Genomic DNA, 19,685 nt, shown 5'->3' with positions numbered 1-19,685 from the left:
CACAGCCTCTAACCATGCATGAGCAGGAGCTCGTTCCTCTGCTTTTTCCTAAGTGACAGATTTCTTGCAATTTTAATTCACTGTGTTTGTTCTCAATGGAGATGCCAAGGACAGAGGGAACAGAGGGAGGACCCTTCCCATCCCAAGGGGCAGAGATGTGCCAAGCGCACAGGAAGGCTGTCAGCTCTGTGTGCCCTCTGGATGCTCTCTTCTGGAGGGCAGCTGAACACACCTCTCTTCCTTAATCCCCCAAATCGAAATTCTCATTTCTCATGTACTGCCATTATTGCTGGTGGAAAATAAGAGCAATCATATTCTAGAGTATCCTTCCTTATCCAACAGTGTGATACTTGGTTACCACCTCCTCACTGAGAGCCAGCATGAAGCACAATTTAATACAAATCAGATTTGAAAATAAACATGCAGGTGCATGGCAGAATCTATGAGGAAGTAGAGTGAATAGGGAGTCACACAAACGTTCTAGTTTGAGTTGTTAACACTTTTTTTTCACCTTGCAAAATGCAACCATGGTCTGTGTAAGCATATTCATTTCTACCTACTTTTTCATAACAGTGTATGAATATATTGAAAACATATTATTAAACTTATGGCTGTGGGTATATGTATGTATGGCTTTGGATGTATCTGCAAGTAGAATAAAGATCCCCTATTGTTATACTATCATCTGAAGTCTGAAAATGGAAGACTTTCATTAGTTTTGTATCATACTGCTATATTTTGAGTTCTGATCCTCAAGATGCCCTGTACCTCTGTTCTTTCTCTGCCTTTTGCTAAAAGCAAATTAAGTACGTACCTAGAAAATAACTTGCATAATGCAAGCCTGATGCTGGATTTTAGCTTCTTCAATGTGTCAGTTCTCTGTTTTAGCCCATGCTCCAGTATGTGCTGCTAAAATGGCTTAGCTACTCCAGCAGCTCTGCTCCATGGTTTGCAGGGTCTATATCAGTTTATTTTTGTAAATGGGCTTTAGAGGGAGTCTAAGTTAATAGCAATGACAGCCTTATGGTATAAAACAGAGTAAAGCAATAAACTTTCAGGTTTCCTAACTTCTGGATTTTGAAAGCAGTGTAGACTTCTTGTGATATCTCAAAAGATTCAAGACCTTCACAATGTGTCAAAATGTACTGCTTTTGAGAAAGAAAAGGTTTGTTTATAGCACCTGGGCCTTGTGTCAAAACAGACAAAGCTCAGTGAAAGGTTTTGTGATACACAGTTCACAAATTCTCCTTTGTTGCTTTTAAACAAGGAATAACCACATGCCACTGTATAACTACAGACCATGGGTTCACAGTGTGTTTCCTTAAAAATGATATTCCTCCTGACTTCAGAAATCTGTAGAGACACTGGTTTGGTTCGGTTTATGGCCCCACTTAGCACAACATCAACTTGTTTTCTTCTTGAGATATCACTGAGATGCTTTAAATGCTTTAATCCCACAGTGGTTAATGGTGATTTTCTTTTTTCCACAACCGGTCTTCTTTAACTCTGACAGGAAAGCCATGTCCAGATATTTTCTTTTAAAGGCTTTTCTCGTATATAATAGAGCTTGGGATTCAAAGAAATTCATTCATGCTCTCTCAGTGCTAACTTTCTCTTTATTGATGACCTCGATGAGGGCATCGAGTGCACCCTCAGTAAATTCGCAGATGACACCAAATTGGCTGGAAGTGTGGATCTGCCTGGGGGTAGCGAGGCCCTACAGAGGGATCTGGACAGGCTGGAGAGCTGGGCTGAAGCCAATGGGGTGAGTTTCAACAAGGCCAAATGCCGGGTCCTGCACTTCGGCTACAACAAGCCCAGGCGACGCTACAGGCTTGGGGAGGAGTGGCTGGAGGACTGCATAGAGGAAATGGACCTGGGGGTATTGATTGATGCTCGGCTGAATATGAGCCGACAGTGTGCCCAGGTGGCCAAGAAGGCCAATGGCATCCTGGCTTGCATCAGAAACAGTGTTGCAAGCAGGAGCAGAGAGGTGATTGTTCCCCTGTATTCAGCCCTAGTGAGGCCGCACCTCGAGTACTGTGTCCAGTTTTGGGCCCCTCACTGCAAGAAAGATATTGAGGCCCTGGAACGTGTTCAAAGGAGGGCAACAAAGCTGGTGAGGGGTCTGGAACACAGGCCATATGAGGAGAGGCTGAAGGAGCTGAGAATGTTCAGTCTGGAGAAGAGGAGGCTCAGGGGAGACCTCATTGCTCTCTGTAACTTCCTGAAGGGAGGTTGCAGTGAGCTGGGGGTCGGCCTCTTCTCTCGTGTCATTAGTGATAGGACCACAGGGAATGGTTTCAAGCTACGGCAGGGGAGATTCAGGCTGGACATGAGGAAGTATTACTTTTCAGAAAGGGTGGTCAGGCACTGGAATGGACTGCCCAGGGAGGTGGTGGAGTCACCGAGCCTGGGGGTGTTCAAGGAAAGGCTGGATGTTGTGTTGAGGGACATGGTTTAGTAGGAGCTGTTGGGAATAGGTGAACGGTTGGACTGGATGATCTCTTAGGTCTTTTCCAACCTTGGTGATTCTATGATTCTATGGTTCTAAAAAAAAAACAAAAAAAATCGGAGCACTGTAACAGGAGGGGTTGTTGTAACCACAGGAGGGGTTGTTGTAACTAGCACAGAGCAGTGCAGCAGCTAGTATATTCTACCTCCTCACTGTTGGAATAGGAGCAAGTTTCTCAGTAGCGCTGAGCAGGGAGAGAAAAGGGGCTGTGCTCTGCTTCCCTCATGTGCATGGTGGGCCGTGAGAACTGGTTCTGATTTGCAGCCACCTGCAGGGAAACCAGAGCAGAGCTGTTCCCCTCAGCGAGGTGTAAGCAGACTGCTGAGGAGTTGCTGAGGAGCAGGTTGGGCCCGTAACAGTCCAGATGCAGTTAGGTGCATCTCAGTGGCTCTAGGCACGCAGCTAGGCTGTGTCCCCTAAAAAGCAGCCTGTGGTTCCAGGAATGAGGAGTGACAAGATGGGTGGAAACATCTTGGTAGAAACACTCTTCTTAAAATAAAGAGACAGAGAGGTGATGCCAACAGGAGAAGGAAACGAACAATTCTCTTAATGAGAAAAATAACCATAGAATGAGAGCAAAAGGCTTTTACATGGCCCAAGAAGATAAACAATTAATTAGAAATGAGAAGAGTGTCCAAAGCAAAGCATACTTGATGTGATTTTTACCTTGCCTGAACTTGTTCAGCGTGGGGCCTTGTGTTCACTTGCAAAGCAAACATGCCAGAGCAGGGCTGGCCAGCACTGATGGCGGCTGTGCAGAGAGGCTGCAGAGAGCACAATGAAAGTACAAATGAAGGTAGCTAGAGGCTGCCTGTCTCCCGTGCAGCTAAAAAAGAGAAAGCTTGTCTCAGAGAGAAGAAAAATCGATTTATACAATGATGAGAGACAACTTTTCATTTTATTTCTCGTTTGCAAATTGCTTTGGAAACATGAGCAATTAAATATCTCCAGCCTGTGAGCTGGGAGCCAACAGTAACTTCCCTGTCTGCTCATTTGTGTGTTTTCCCATGGGTAGGTTAAAAGCACACTGACAATGCAAGGTCTTCTATGAACATTTTTGGCCTGAGCTGGTGATAAATGTGAAGCACTATAAAGTGGCCTCAGACTCTATTTGTAAGCCTTGTCGGCCTGAGGAGTGCCCAGCTTCACATTTTGCAGCTGTTGAACACTGTTCTCCTCCATATAACCTGGCATAGGATCTCTCACAGGAGCCTCTCTGACTGTGAGAGCACCGCTGATGTGACAGTACTTACAGACTGGAGTGATGAGCTGCTGAGTGGGTTTTTGTGTTCAATACTTCACAGACAACACCTAGGCTCCTCTGCCGAATGAAATATCTAGATGTTAGTCAATCAGAGTATCAGAGCATGCAGATCTTGCACATACACAACAAATAGAAATACTTCTGTAAGCTATTTTCACTCATTAAAAAAAAATATCAAGAGCCCTATCAAAAATACACAAGTGTCTGCCCATAAAATTACAGCATGAGAGTCACCAAGGCTCCTTCCACGTTCACTCGGTTGCTTTGGGGGTTGCAGTGACACTGACCTGCAGCACCCTGACGTGGTGTGGCCCTGCAGGCGTGAAGCATGCAGCCACCTGGCTTTGTTGTGCTGCACCAGCAGGTGACCCAAGTCACAGTCCTACATGAAATAAAGTTCAGACAAAGGAAAGTTCAGTATCTGATAAACATATTTCAGGAGTGGTCTTAGACCTACGTAAAGTGCATATGTATGTGTAGATATTTTAAAGTATAAGTGCATAGTGTAAAAGATATAATACAAAATGCAAAGATATGAAGGACGGTGATCCAGATTAGATTACTATTGAGACTTCCCTATGAATTTTTGATACTACTGCCTTTTTTTGTGTACCTTTAGTGCATAGAGGCTCTGTTCTCTGTCATTTGTTTGCGTTTTCCTCTCACTTAGCCTTTTCCTACTGCTTATTATCAAAGTGCGTGAGAGTTTATCATTTATGTTTCTTTATTTCTTTAGGCTGTAACTCGGCACTGGATCTAACATCCCAGAAAGCCACAGATGCAGTGGACAATGTCTTTAAGTTGCTGAAGGATGTTGCGAGAGCTCGAATGCATATGAAGCAGTTTAAGTCTGTACATAATCCAGGCAGCAACACCAATCAGGCAAGTGAATCTTCCTTTTCTATGTGTCTGTTGCATCTATAGAAGGCTGTCAAAATTCCAGCTTCATGAGCAGCACTGATTTTGCTGCGGTGCTAATCCTATATGGGTTCTGTCCATGTGCAGTAGATTTATGAGATCTTATAATTGACCTAATCATCAAGTCCTTCACTCAAATTCATGCATATCCATGTCCGTGTCAATAGAGAATTATTTGATGAAGAAAACGGGGATTTCCTCTGTAGCTCTGTGAGATAATTTAAATTTAAAGGAGAAGGTCAATATGCAACTGGACTGGCTTCTCACGTCTTATCCAAGCAGGATGTCTGTGTCCAGACAGCAGCTGTATTTCTGTGTATTTTATCTCCCATTTCTGTAACTAAGAGGCAATCCCATTTGTGAATAGGTGAGAAAAACAGCTTCTGTTTATAGAAAGTGAACACGTGAACTGCAGGTCATCAGGACTATTTTGCAGTGTTTTTCTCTTCTCCCATATCCATTGAAGTGTTTAATTTTTTTTTTTTTTTTTTTTTTCAGTTAAAAATTGAGCTTACAGTGGGAAACACATACAGTGATTTAGAGAGACTGTAAAACTTGATTCCAGCCTTAAGCCAGAAAAAAAAATATTGCTCCAGACTCATAAGTATACTGTAGAATGGCAAAGGGACATGGTCCAAATTAAGCAAGGCTTTGCAACAGCAAGAGTGGGGACTGTTTCAACATGTTGCTGGAAAGCTAAGACAGATTTGTTACTGAATTGTTACTGAAGTCTACAAGTACTTATGACCAGTCTGGTGTCTGAAATGCGGAAAATTGTTAAGTGTTTAAAACAGGTCAATGTAGGGGCAGTCAGATGATAAGAAAATGACCTCTGAAAGTTACCTAAAGTGTAATTAGCATCACTATGTTCTTTGGATGTAACCCAGGCTGTTTGCTTAGGGCTAAGTGCTGGAACACAGCAAGGGATGTATTAACTGTTTGCAGCACCCAGTCTGGCCGTAGAGTGGGTTTAATTATCTTGAATAGAAACAACCTTCTGCTGAGGGCAGTTTAGGAGATTTAGAGTAGCTGAAATAAGCAGTCAGTACATTTTTGTGCCATACATCTCTTTACAAAAGGATCATATTTTTGTCTAGCAAATGGTACCACGTGGTTTGCACACAGCAATTTAGCTCACCTGACGAAATCTATAGGCTGTAGCCTATAGGTGTTTTTCTGCTACATATGTTAGGAGCAAGGAAGCCTCCGTGTCTCAAGAATCAAAAAATGGTTTCTGTGCATATGTTTAATTGAATAGCTTCTTTGAAAGACTTTTGAAATTTGTAGTTTTGCATAAAACAGTGGATGAATGTTTCCATCAGATCATCAAACCAGTTAATGTTGTGACCATGGAAGACAAGAGTATGTAATTTGACTGATATGTAACTACTTTTATCTTGATCTTGCGTATATTCACTCCTTCCTTCCTTATTCTTCCTTCTTTATTCTTCTTTCCTCACTTTCTTCCTTCCTGTTTTCTTCCTTTCCTCTCTCCCTCTTTTCTTTCTTTCCTTCTCCTCACCTCTCTTCTTTTCTTCTCCTTATAATCATGTCTAAGATGTGTGTGATAGCCACAGAGATTTAAAGTAATTATTGTAACACATTTTGTGCCCTGCTAGACACCAGAAATTAAAATTTCCAATAGTTTCACTACAAGAATTAGAAATTTATAAAGCTATTGTATAAAAATAGAATTAAAATGTGCTAAATTTTTGATAGGTAAATGTCAAGAAATAAAAGGTTTTGAAAGTTTTTGAAGTTATCAAAGCATTAATAGTGAAACCTGCCTTTGGTATCATTTTGAAGGTGTCTGACTTTTGTCCCTGAAATTTCAGACATGTAAAATCATGGAACATTTTTAATGCCTTGCCTTTCCCAGTACATAGTTATGTCTGAAGTCAGATAATATTTATCCTTTAATTTTGTACAATAAGTCTCTCTATTTAACTATGGTTTGATCTTTGCTCCAAGTATTTCATTCCCAATGTCTGTTTCTCATCTATGAGGATATTAAACAGATCTTTATAATAGGTTGTCATGCTCACATGTATATTTTCAAACAGTTGTTTATTACATTACTAGATTTGACACAAATCTTCTTGTTTTCTACTGAAAGATACTGCAGTTAACGTCTGCTGCAATTTACTTTACTGGCTCAATTAAAAAATATGCACATGTTGTGAAAATAAATAGATAAATTATATAAATCTGCATTGCCAAGATTGTATTCAAAAAGTGTACTTTTATTCTCACTGTAGACTGTTAATCATGAAAAACATCTTTTCAATTGCTTTAAAAAATTATAGTTTCAAGTTACGTAACCATGCAGATAGCTTTTTATTTTCCAGCTATTTTATGTTTATCTTGCATGATGTCCCTTTACAAAAGCATTCTCTCTACAAAAGGAATGACGTTACACTTAATTCTCTCAAGAAGTCCAGGGCCAATGCATCCCTGCACTAGTCCCAAAGGAAAACATACAACAATTGGAAAGTTGCTAATTTTCAAAGACTGTTGCACTTCCTGAAACTATTGTGGCTCCATAGCAGTTTTGGCAAGGTTCAAAGAAGCAAAACAAAACTCAATCTGCAAATCAAATAAGGCTGAATTTTCATTAAAGAGGATCTTTAATGAAGATCCTAAAATTCCCTAGAATTCTTATTGTGGAAATGTTTTCAAGGTGGTCCCTGAAGAACATAGCATGGTAAATGCTTGGTGTGTTTGAAGATGGGAACAGAGCTCTGATCTTGTTAACTCACTGGGTCAGTGCCTGGATGACTCAGAAAACCCCACTTGTTTAAACATACTGCTCCACATAATAAGGCTATCACACCTCCAGTTTTTCAATTCACTGAGGATATGTCTGTGGATGACATTAATATTTGGGGTGGCATCTCCCATTCATAGTGAATGCCATTTTCCTTGACTTTAGTGACTTAATAAATTCTCTCCCTACACATCTTTCCCCATCCTGTTCTGATGTAATCACCCTATTTTTTCCTCTATAAATATACCTTCTTTTCTTACTTAGTTGGTCTTTTGTCCAAGGCTCTTTACCATTTTTTAGGGCTAAAATGCTGGTCTTATTAAGAGTATTCCAGGATGCAGATCGTCTGCACCTTTGCACGTCCTGCTCTTCCTGATCCTTAACATATCTGAAGCACTGACATGTATGATATTGGCAGGATTTGGGGCCCTTCTTTTTCAAGGCCTTCCATAGATATCAGCCCTGCTGATATCCAGACTTCAGTGATGATATGACACCTGTAGGAAGGCAAGAGGGGTCAGCAAGCAACACCTCCCTGTTTAAATGTTGTAAAATTATTCCAAAGGAAATGAGACATGGGTACATGATGGACAACAGAGAATTATCCCTATTGCTCTTCCCCTCTGTACTATCCCAAAGCACACTCCTGAGAAACTAGAAGCCCCCTTTTATTCCTAGCCTGCCTTTACTCATATAGTACACATACAGTAGAATAAATATGGGGCTTTCTTCCTAACTTTTCCATTCAATACTGTGCTGGTGCACACCATTTGTTGTTAAGGTCACAAAAAACACTGCTGCCACAGAAGCATTTTTAAATATTTAAATGCCTCTGTGCTGCTTTCTTTCTAGAATAAATATTTTTTGTTTCCTTTAATGGAAATAGAAGATTTAGAAGAGCAGTTGCACCAAGCCTAAACAGCTTTACTCACAGCGTGTTGTTCTTTTTGTGCAGGCTTCTTACAAACCACTGCTAAAACAGGTGGTGGAAGAGATCTGCAGTGCTGATCGACCTGATTCTGTTGATATTGAGCATATGTCATCAGGCCTCACCGATCTACTTAAAACTGGATTCAGCATGTTCATGAAGGTAAATAAGGTTTCCTAAGTTGATCTGTAAAATTTCCCTGAGTTTATCATTGTATGGCAATAGGTGATTTTATATATTTAATTCTGTAGAGGGAAGCATAAGGGACAGTCGGGAGAGTTAAAACCTTGCAGAGGGACTGGAAATAGATTGAGGTACCATATTGCAGGTATGGAATAAGTGGATATTACCACCTGGAGAATGGAGCAGACTGGACACCTAAGTAAGGGTGTGTATGGGAACTGCTGAATCAAGGCCTGAACCTCTGGTTGATCACCTGAGGTGAGCAATGAGTCAGCCACAGGAGCACAGGTGAAGGCAATTCACCTGTGCTGCTGGAAGGGGTGGAGCCTGGCTCTGCCTCTCCTAGACCCATTTAAGAGCTGACTACCAGTGGGAAAGGATCTCTTCTGGAGATCCCTGCTCTGGAGTTTTGCAGTGAGTCTAGGATATGGATAAGCTTTTTATCTATTCTCTTTTTGTTATTATAATCTGCTTTGCTAAACTCTTGTTTATTTCATCATTATGGCGTTTTTATATTCACTGACTATACAGGGTGATACTGGGCATGCAAATAAGGGTGATATGTCTGGGAGGAGCCAGTGTGGCTTCAATAAAACTTCAATGAAGGGGTGTCCAACCTCACTTGAGATGGGCTAAGAACAAAGAGGTCTTACAGGGCAAGAAGATCAGCAGAGGAGCCCCATGTTCAATGCTCTTTCTGTAATTTGATGAGGTTCAACATGCAGTGGGGAGGAAGGGAGGCTAATCAGTCAGAAAGTCCGGAGGGACTGGATGGATTCTCTATCTCTGTGATTTTTCAGAGCTTGGCTGTACAAAGCCCTGAACATCACAGTGTAATTTTGAAGTCTGCACTGCTTTAGGCAGGGAAATGGACTAGATGGGATCTAAAGATTGCTTCTAGCCTCTGTTGTATTGTGATAATTGAAAAGAAAAACATTTTTTTTCCTATTCTTTGTTAGGCCTTTCATGCATCTAAAGACAGGTGACAAAAAATAACTTTGATTTGTGTGCTGGTTCTATTCTAGAATCCATTATCAAGATAACAAAGTAATTTTTCTGTTATTACAGAGAAGGCTGTCTTGAAGACAAAATCAGATATGTCTAAATACAATGCCTATTTTCAGGAACTTGTGCCTACTGCTGAAATGGATTTTCAGAATGTACTTAGCTAGGTTACTAAACGGAAATTCTTAGCTCTTCAGAGCTTATGATAAAGCCCTGAGTTATGAGATGACAGCTATAGAAAGAGTGACCCAGTGTTGTTTTTATTCATGTACTGATACTGAAAAAAATCGTGCTGCTGCCATCCAAAAATAGAAGAAACAGATGTTCCTGCATCAAACAAGGCAAAAAAACTTGTGCACACCAGTGACTTTTTTAAAATGATTGGATTTATTTATCATTAACTCTCACAATTGCATTTAGTTATTTTTATTTTTTGAGGCAGGAACTTAGCCTGTCCTTTTTTAAAAAAATAAAAAAATAAATAAAAAAAAAAGACAAGTAAGACACATATAAAGTCTAAATGTCTATATGGAAACTGTGACAGCTTTAGCTTGTTTTAGGTCTTTTCTTTCTATATTATTAATTCTTCTGTTTGGGACACTTAAGTGAATTACAGTGATATCCTAATCATGAAGTTCCCATTGGACTATTGGTTGCTGTACCAACTTGGGTGAAAAGATCAGAACTTGCAAAATGATGGGATTAACCAAAATCCAAACAGATGGGGGAGTACAGGGAAGGAGTGGGAGAGGATTGATCTGTGTGACAGCCAGCATCTCTATTTCTGTTGACTGCATGATGTCAAAGAGGAAGAGGATAAAAGTTTGTTTGCAGAGAGCTTCTTGCAAGCAGGAACAACAGAGCTCTTGAAAAATGCAACATGTATCCTGAAAATTTAACAGGGGATTGAGGGGATTGTAATCCTAAAATGAGTTTTCTGCAGGAGGAGGTGGGCATCTCTTTATGGAGTGTACCTCAAGTGCCTGCATCTCTGCAAGTAAGAAAAACAAACAACAAAAAAACTGTTGTAAGGAATATATAACAGATGGCCAAGTGAACATCGTGTAGGATGAATATTTCATGGACACCATCACTTATCTCACAATAGTCTGTCTGTGCTTCTTCATTTAGTTTCTAGTTTGGCTTGTTGGCAAGTCCTTGTTTACTGCATGAATGAGTCCAGCCTGTATTTCTGACACAAGATCATCTCTACACTTACTGCAGCATCGGCACTGTAATTATTTGATGAACTTCCTCAAATCTATATTTCTTTCTCAATGCCTGAATTTAAATGCCAACTCAAATAAACATGGGAGGCATTCTTCCTTCTTTCTTTTTCCTTTGGTCCCTTTTGCTTCAGTGTAATGGGGGTTTTCCTGACAGACAGCACTCCCTTCTCAGCTGTATCAGTAATTCAGGCAGGCAGCCCTTAGAGCAGCAGCCCATCCCCTCTGACCTGCGTGCCCAGCAGCCTGTAAAGGTTTTACAGGCCATTTTCCATGGCAATTATAGAGTCTGGGGAAGCAGGACATCAGCAATTGACCAAATTTCAAGTATATCATCTCTTTATGTGCCACTGTCACAGCTGGAGGCTTTCAGGGTTTTGCTTTTTTCTTATTTAGAGTTTTTAATTGCCTGAGATAATGGTACCAATTATTTTTAATGCATGATATTTTGAATTGAAAGTAAATTTCACTTGGGAACTTTTGCAAAATTCGTATTTTACACTAAATGAAATTCAGATGCCTCAGAAACATCCTGAAACAAAATAGCTTTAGAAGGACTCCAGAATGCATGCGTTGCTTTTGTTTCAGTCCATTCCAGCTCTTCTGTAACACAAAAATGAATTGTGTTTTGCTACATGAAGCCAGTTCCTTCAAAAGAGAGAGCCTGGGGTGGTTGTATTATCAAACAAAAGATCTTGGCAGAAATTTACATTCTTAGCACAGCCAAATATTTTGTATCCAAAGTATTGTCCTCCTTCAAAACATTTGTGCATAGAATAACAAGATTACAGATTCCAAAACCCTTTTCATTGCAATTTTAATTTAATTTTGAGTTTGCATACCTAGTTGTATTTTTAATATGCATTTCTGGAATTTGTGGCTTGAACTTTGGTCTTCTGAAAAATAGTAAGACTTATGTAGACAACACGTGTTTGGATCTGGGTTTATTTTGACTGAATGATCTGTTGAGACATTTTCTTCTAGTACTGCTTGTGTTTTCTGATTAATATACTGGGTGTCCTTTCAGTGTGTCTAGTGTTGTGTGTGCTTGCTTATAGCAAGTTGTCACCAGGGAAGATAGTAAGAGAGGCTTTGTTCAATAGCAAGCTCCTAAATTTTGAGCTTTCTGTGTAAGCCTTGGGTCACTCAGGAGTTTCATGAAATGGAGTGAAGCAGTTTGTTCTGGCAGCAGTGTTCAGAAGAGTAAAGAGCCATGAAAAGGAGTAATAGTATTTCATGTATTATTTCAAAGTGTCATAGCAAAGCATTTTGTTTAGTCAATCTCTATCCTCCTCATTTTGGGGAGCATTTATTTCTTCAGCCTTACAGTCACCACTTACAGCAACTGTGGCATGAAATACTCTTAAGATCTTAGCAAGTAATGGTTCTGTCTGACTTGCTTTATAAATAGATACTTTGCTTTTACTTAGCCTCTTCCTGGTATCTGCAGTAGGTTTGGACTGGTTTGTTTGTTTAAGGCAGACATAATTACATTATGTGCAGAGAGTCTTTGTAAGATCTGGTATATTGCTTTAATTAGTCTGTTGGTGTAAATTGACAGTTTCTCAATATAGAACAAGAAATGCAAGTCAACCTGCTGAACTGTAGTACATGCTACCTGTGCCATCAGCTGAATGAAGGTAGCTGACAAACTGAGTGTAATTAGGAGATCTGCACTCAGTACACACTCACTGATACGTTGATATGTTTTTGGACTGGTTTCCAACTTCTGAGGAGCAACATTTAACAGGGAGCACAGCATCATCAAAGATCAGCCAGACTGGAGAGGAAGCATGCCATCCCTCATGCGTGTTTTAGGGGAGGAAGTCTCTTCCGAAGGTTTCCAGTCAAAAAGCAGGACAGGGCTGCCCGAAGACTGTGTGTGAGGCAGGCACAATACAGATCAGCACAAAGAGCTTTTCCATGAGGAGCTGGAGCCACGGAGCCAAAGATATCTATCATGGTGGTGAAAGTAAGGGAAGAGCTCACTCAAGAATGGGATGATTACCACTTCCATTCTGACACATGAAGGCTGCTGAAATCCTACGCATTCAGAAGGGGAGGAGGAGGAGAATCTAAAGAGCAAATTCAGCTGTTCTCACCGTCACTTTTTAGAGCCAAACATTTTGAGTGTTCCACACTGAAAGGCGTGTGGTGCTGTAAAAAGAACTATTTCTGGGTGCCATTGACATCACTTCCAAATGCTCGTGAAAGTTGGGAGCAAGGCATTATCAGGGCAGTGTGTTTTTTCAAGACAGAAAGAATGGTTGGAAACAGCAAAGTAATCAAACTTTTGGAAGTGGTTAAGAGGAAGCTGATGTATAGCACCACCTTCATGTTTAAAATTAAAACATGATTTTATAACGTATTAGCTGAAATTCAATGTTTGTACCATTTTAAAGTTAATTAGGAAAAAAAAAGAGACTAGTATTTTGTTTGAATAGAGTTTCTGTAAATGAGTTACAACCCAATCATAGAAATAATGAAACCTTTGAAGTGAAAGCAACTGATTTTATATATAATGAACCTGACTTATTTTCACTGGATGAATTATAAAGGCTTATTCACTGGACTAGCAAAAATACATTCTTTATGATTCTTTCATTTACTGATGTAAGGCAGGGATTCTTGCATGTTTAAACTGGACTACTTGCCTCTACCAGATAGTAATTTACTTCCCATTCCTTAAAGCCTAGTGCATATAGGTATTCAAACGGTGCGCCTTCCTGAGTACTGTCCTCCCACACTAGGAAAGAAAGGAAAGAAGTGAAGAATGAATGGAGAGAGAAGCCCTCAGGCCTCTTGAAAAACCTCTCTAGATTTCAGTGGGAGCCATGAATACTCCATATTCCTGGGAATGGCTCATGATTTTCAACTGGACGTTATTTGATTCAGTTGCTCCAAAAACCAGGATTCTATGGCTATTTCTGAACTTCTTCATTAGTCTTCCTCTGGCAGCTCTAAGAATCAATCGCTGCTGAGGTAGACTGATCTACTAAAATAATTGTTTCTTTCATTTTACAGGTGAATCGCCCTCACCCTGGTGACCATCCTCTTCTGATCATCTTTATGGTTGGTGGTGTGACAGTGTCTGAGGTCAAAATGGTGAAGGATCTGGTAGCAACACGCAAACCTAGTACTCAGGTAGAGTCAATTCAAAATGTTCTCATCTGAACAAAGAATGAAAAAAATCAGACAGTGTTGACTATAGCACTGGTATACCAGACTTAGACCAAACACAGCCACATGGACAGAAATGGCATTGGAATTTTGCTGTGAAGCCTGTAGGCAACAAGTGTTCAGGAACCAAGGATCTGGGGTTTTTTTGTGTGTATTAGAGTCACCACTTATGTCAGGTTGGAGGCACTCCAGGCAGACTGGCATTGTTCTAATGGAGCTTTTTTCATGTCTCGAAAAATTCATAGATTGTTAAAAATAATTGTTAATTTTGGAGAATTGTGTACAAGAGCAATTCATTGCCTGCTAAGTACTGAGTAGTATAGTAGCAGTACACAGACTAACTGCAGAGAGATACAGGAAATGCTGTACCAGCAAATGCATCGTAAATCACAGAATGGCCCTGGTTGGAAGGGACCTATAGGATCATGAACCTCCAACCCCCCCCACCACAGGCGGGGCACAATCTCCACAGTTAATACTAGACCACTGAACACTAGTCTAGTTTCCAGATGGCTTGTAAGCGTCTCTTATTGAATTCCTCTGCAAGGTTTTTTTGATTAGTGAGAAATCATTAGCAAAACAGAGCCAACCAAAGGCTGATCAGCCGCTGGGTTCATCGCGTGCTTTCTGTGTTTCAGCTGTCTTTGCAACAGTATTTTCTAAGACTGGGTTCTATTTTAGAGATGTTTTTTTCATCTGATAGCATGTTTCACCCCAGTTAGTCAATTGCTAATCTCCTCAAAAGAGTGAATAAAATTCTTTCCTCTCTTGAACACAGATTGGATTGTGACACACTGATGGACAAGTTAATCCACGCCTTAAATGTATTAATATAACCTGAAGGATAAGCACAGGGTTAATAAGTGAGCCGGTGGAGAACTATGCAGCAAGACTTTTGAGTGGCTTTCTAGAGAGAATTGAGGCTTGACAGTGGTGACATGGGATCTGGTGTTGCTTTGCTTTGGCTTAACCCCAGTGGCAGGTCACCCTCTTAGGCAGATTCCTAAAGAATTTTAAGCTTTGACTGCACTGTGCCCTTTGTGAAAATGTGCTATGTTAGGGGTGAAAGGACTGCAAGGGAGAGTCAGGAGGAGGAAGAAAAAAGTAAAGAAGCAGTTGTGTGAGTCTCATATAGAAAACTATATGAGTTAATTGGATTTACCTGGATTTCTGCACTGTAGCTGTGAATATGTGCCACCTGTTTGGGATTATTCTCTTTTTAAAAAGCCAGGCATTTGTCTAACTCGAGCCAGCACTTAACAGCCTTTTTTTTTTTTTTTTTTTTTTTTTTGTGGGTTTCAGGCAATCAGCCTCAGATGTCAGGGCAAGGGGGAAGCACTGGCCTCACAAGTCTGTTCCATTCAAACAAAGCACTGACATTTATACTAATTATTGGCTTTTAGAGAAATGGAGAGACATGTGGGTGCAAAAATGAAGAACTGAGTAAAGTAACAGAGAAACTGGCACAATGCTCTGATTACTTCAGCAGTTCTTTGGAGTTGAAGCAAATTACATTTAAATGCGCAGTAGGAGACATGTTTCCATCCAGAGAACTGCTCTGCATAGGAATATGAAGGACAAATCTACTTCTCATGGAGAAGCACAAAAGAAAACAGCATTTTTTGTGCATCGTTTGTAAATGATGCCAAATACCCTTCCTAACCTTGTGAGAAGTATCCTACTTTGAAATGAAGAAATAAATTTCTCTCCCCTTTAATCAAGAGAGTGAAAAAGGGGAAAGAATGTGATGTTTTGCCTTCCTTCTTCCCCACATGCACAGCATGTGTGCTTGTGGCTGAGGCACACAGACAGATCAATCCCTGCAGATGCACCATCAGATGCTTGCTGCATCTTTCCTTCCCCTGTGTATGGGAAAGGCACCATGCAGTGCAGAAGGTCAGTCTGTGAGTTCCTGGGTCCTGTGCTTCAGCTGGGAGCAGGACAGGTATATCCCTTCATGTAAAGCATCAAGGACAGGCGTGCTGTTCCAAATGAGGGGAAGGTCTGCAAAGGAAGCGCATTGTCCTGCTCAGACTTACCCAGAGGAGACAGAGAAAAAATTCCTTCTATGAGCAGTTGGGACCCAAGAGGAAATTGCTTTTAACTGAACATGGCTATTGTTGATGTTTGGCTTGTAAATACAAAAAAAACTTAAGTAATATGTCCACTTGTGCTTTTCAGAATTAAATTGCATTATAACATGATGTGCACGTACTGTGCAATGCACTGGTTCATGCATAAAGTAAGACAGCATCAACTTTTGCCATCCACAAACTGCAATTTTTCAGCCATAGGAAAGAGAAGAGATAGCATCAGTTTGCTGCAGGTTGTGCGGGAGGATAAGGGAAAGGGAGAAATGAGGGAGAGGCTATCATCCATACAGATGGAATCTGTAGTAATGGAGCTCCAGATTCCTTTCTTTACTTTAAGTGAGAAGATGAAAGAAAAAAAAAAAAAGTTTAAATGTAGTACTTATCTTCTAATTCTTTCTTCCAAATCCCCTGCGATATTGGGCTGTATAGACTGCATGTTCCCTGTGACTGAGTGTGAGTTGGCTCTGGGAGAGAACGTGATCCCTCCTTGCTTGATGGTTTTGCTCTGCAGAGAAGCCTTTCCAGTAGACACCTGCATGCTGTTTTTCACTCAAGAGAAATGGATAGGGTGTGCATTTACCAGTGTGTGTATTGGTGTAGCGAGTGTCAGTTTCATTCATTAGACCCAGCTTGGGTTAAAAACCTGACCAAACAAAAGCAACAGCATCCCAACAGTGTCTGAGGTGGAGCATGGTCTTGATGTGCAGAAGAGCACTTGTCTTGCCCACAGAGACACTTCTGTGAGCATGGGCTTTAGTTCCCCCAGTAGTCACAGCAGACCAGCAGCACTTCTGTAACTCTTGTCCCGCCTTAAACAAGGGTGAATGGCAGTCATTCAAAACTGCCTGCTGGCAAAGCCCTGTGCGATAGGAAAGGAAGCTGTTGGCTGCTCCTTTGGTGCCTCACAGCAAACACAATGGCAGTCACAACAAATCACTGGGTACATGTGGGTAGAAGTGAATCAAAGCACACGTTCATTAAGAATACAATGCTACTAGTCATTATGTTCCTTAAGTGATTTAACTGCAGCTATTAGTGAGCAGACATTTCGCTGGGCAGGTCGCATGGCCCTGTAAACACCAGGAATACACAGCGTGTCTTGTGCTGGATAAGGGAACAGTCCACATCACAGCCCATTAATGCTGCAGTCAGTCTTGATCCCTTTAATTTTGACTTCTTGCTTCTTTCCCCCCTTCTTACAGGTAATCGTGCTCTCCTCAGCACTCCTGACCCCACAGGGCGCTATTGAGCAGTTATTTGCAGCTGATCATCCCCAACCTGATCCTGATATCTGACATGGGAGGATGTGTGGAGAAGATAGATGGCTGCCTTGGCTGGAAGCATCAAGTCCCTGGTTTGTCACTGTTCCCAACAGCCCTCTGAAAAGCAGTATGTCCCCTACTGTGCAGCTGGGTACCTCACTGCAAGAGAGCTGTGCAGCTCACAGGGGGCTCCTAAAGCTGGTCCATTTGTCCTGTACCACCCTCTCCTTAAGGGTCTCACAGCGTGGTGCTGAATCACCCCCTCCACTCAGCACTCACAAGGATGATTGTCTGTAATAACTCCCTAGAAAAGAAGAAACTGAGGACCAGGTAGGCTGAATGTGCACTCCCTGAGCAGCACTTTCCTCTGCAAGTAATGCCAGTGTTTTTCTGGGGTTGATTCTGCTGGGAAATGCTGCTGAGGGAGAAAAAGGGCAGCAAAATCTATCTCTCTGCCATGTCATCCTGCAAAAGATGTGTGTCTTATACAATATTAACAGCCTCTGCTCATTATATCCAGAGAGGGATCATGGAGCACAGCCCCAGTTCAGCTGGCAGAGCAGCTCCCAGTGCAGTGATGCTCTCCCAGCCACAGTAGAGCAGCTGGATGGAGGGCTGAGTTACATGATTGTTTCTCTCGCAGGTTTCCTTTTCCTGCTCTAGTTTCTCCACGCACAATCCCAGCAGAAAAGGCTGTTTCTGATGGCACACTTCTCCGCAGTTTAACACAAGGAGGACATATGGGCTGTGATGGGGTGATGGGAACCTTGGAAGAATCCTCCCCTCACATGCATTTAAAAAAGAGGGGAAAAAAAAGCATGTTCCCATTTTCAAGAGGCCACTGTGACAGGTTCTTTTTTGAGCTAGATTTCTGAACGGCATGATAAGAGAGCAGCTTTTATATTTCATTTATGATAATGAAAGAGCTGCTATCACATTCAGTTCTGTAATTTTTCTTTTTAACAAATTGATATAATCTTAGATAAAACAGCATTAGCCAATAGAGATCGTGATTGTGCGTAGCACAAAATGTTCAAATTGCAACATAAAATGGAGGAGCTCTGAAGCTGCATCCTCTTGGTTCATCCTAGAAAGGTTAAGACTGCAGCTCACACTAAGAACGAGAATGTCAAGTGATAGATGAAGTTTGCTTGAACGTAGCATTCTTTCTGATGTCAAAGGAATAGTCTAAATAGGAAGTAGCTCTTTAACTTTTTTTAGTAGCCTGCTTGAGTTCTCTTAAATGTTTATAATGGTCTCCAGAAAAGGCTGCATTTTGGTTTAAATTCACTTTTGAGTGGCTAGAAGGAAACAAAGGACCAACTATAAAGCATGGACAATGTTGCCTCTATGAAAGAACAATTTATAAGAATGACTTTAGAATGGAACTTTGTGCTGTAAAAAATGAGAAATATTATGAGATTGCAATGTTAAAAGCTCAAGAAGTATTTTGAGCGGAACAGCTTGAGAGCAAATAGCCTTTCTCTGCATTTCCTCTTCTTTCTATATCATTTAGTCTTAGACTGTAGATGTTTTGTGAATTATGTAATCAATAAAGCAATGCCTTTACAATGCTCAGTCCTCATCTCTTTCCCTCTTAGGACACAGGGCTATGCATACCAGGACTGCATATTCCTGCCACCCCTCTTTCTTGCAGTATTTGACTACCCCTAAGAACCAAAACCTTCTCTCTTGGAGATGTCCTCAAGAAGTTTCCATGCTCTGTTGGTAGCAGAAAGGCTCTTCTACCTCCTGCAACCATTGCTGACCTCTGCAGCATCAAGCAGGTTCAGGCACTCATATCTCTGAGCTGCTGCTGTGTTCCTGAAGTGATGGAGGCTTGCAGTTGTGGCCTTCTGTCTTCCACTTTTGTGAGTCAGGTCTCTGACCTGGCCATTTGAGGATGAGCTCTGCAGGGTAATGAGAGGGGTGCAGGCTTTAAGCAGACACTGGTTCTTCTGCACATCCTGAGGGTGAAGCAGCTCCTCTAGCTGAGGCAAGAGGACATGCCTCAGAACCAATTTTCCAGGTTCTCCTTGACGGGATCTTTTCAGCCAGTGTGGCCACAGCTGTGGCCATGGATGCTGGGATCCAGCTACCATCTGGTACTCAGTGGCTGAAGAAATGAAAGCAGACAGTCACAAAAAGCCCACTCCTCTCCTAGACCAAGGCTGGAGTGGGGTCTTTCCAGTGGCCCTGGTGTAATAATTATCTCCTATTTGTAGAAAATAGTTGTCATAGCTACACGTAGCTCCAGCATATGCTGGAGAAAAGACCTGGGCAATGAGTGGTCTCCTGACAGCTGTCCATGACCAGGAGCCACACAGGACTGTTTGGGAGGGTG

At 41.3% G+C, this 19,685-nt stretch overlaps 1 protein-coding gene across 1 annotated transcript in view; it reads left to right on the top strand.

Annotated features, from left to right (window-relative positions):
- The window catches only part of SCFD2 (sec1 family domain containing 2), a 177,438-nt gene extending 158,523 nt beyond the window's left edge, over positions 1-18,915 (top strand). Inside the window, exons 6-9 of the mRNA XM_042812352.1 lie at positions 4,516-4,661; positions 8,420-8,554; positions 13,831-13,950; positions 17,282-18,915. Of these exons, the coding sequence (XP_042668286.1) occupies positions 4,516-4,661; positions 8,420-8,554; positions 13,831-13,950; positions 17,282-17,374 (494 nt within the window). The 3' untranslated portion in view covers positions 17,375-18,915. The remainder of the gene's footprint in view (positions 1-4,515; positions 4,662-8,419; positions 8,555-13,830; positions 13,951-17,281) is intronic.
- The last annotated feature ends 770 nt before the right edge of the window (positions 18,916-19,685 follow it).

Source organism: Centrocercus urophasianus, unplaced genomic scaffold, assembly GCF_019232065.1.
Source record: "Centrocercus urophasianus isolate 14NV4802_14NV808 unplaced genomic scaffold, USGS_Curo_1.0 seq_13, whole genome shotgun sequence".
NCBI classification, from domain to species: domain Eukaryota; kingdom Metazoa; phylum Chordata; class Aves; order Galliformes; family Phasianidae; genus Centrocercus; species Centrocercus urophasianus.
The sequence above is the reverse complement of the archived record's forward strand: the minus strand, read 5'-3'. Positions and strand labels throughout refer to the sequence as shown.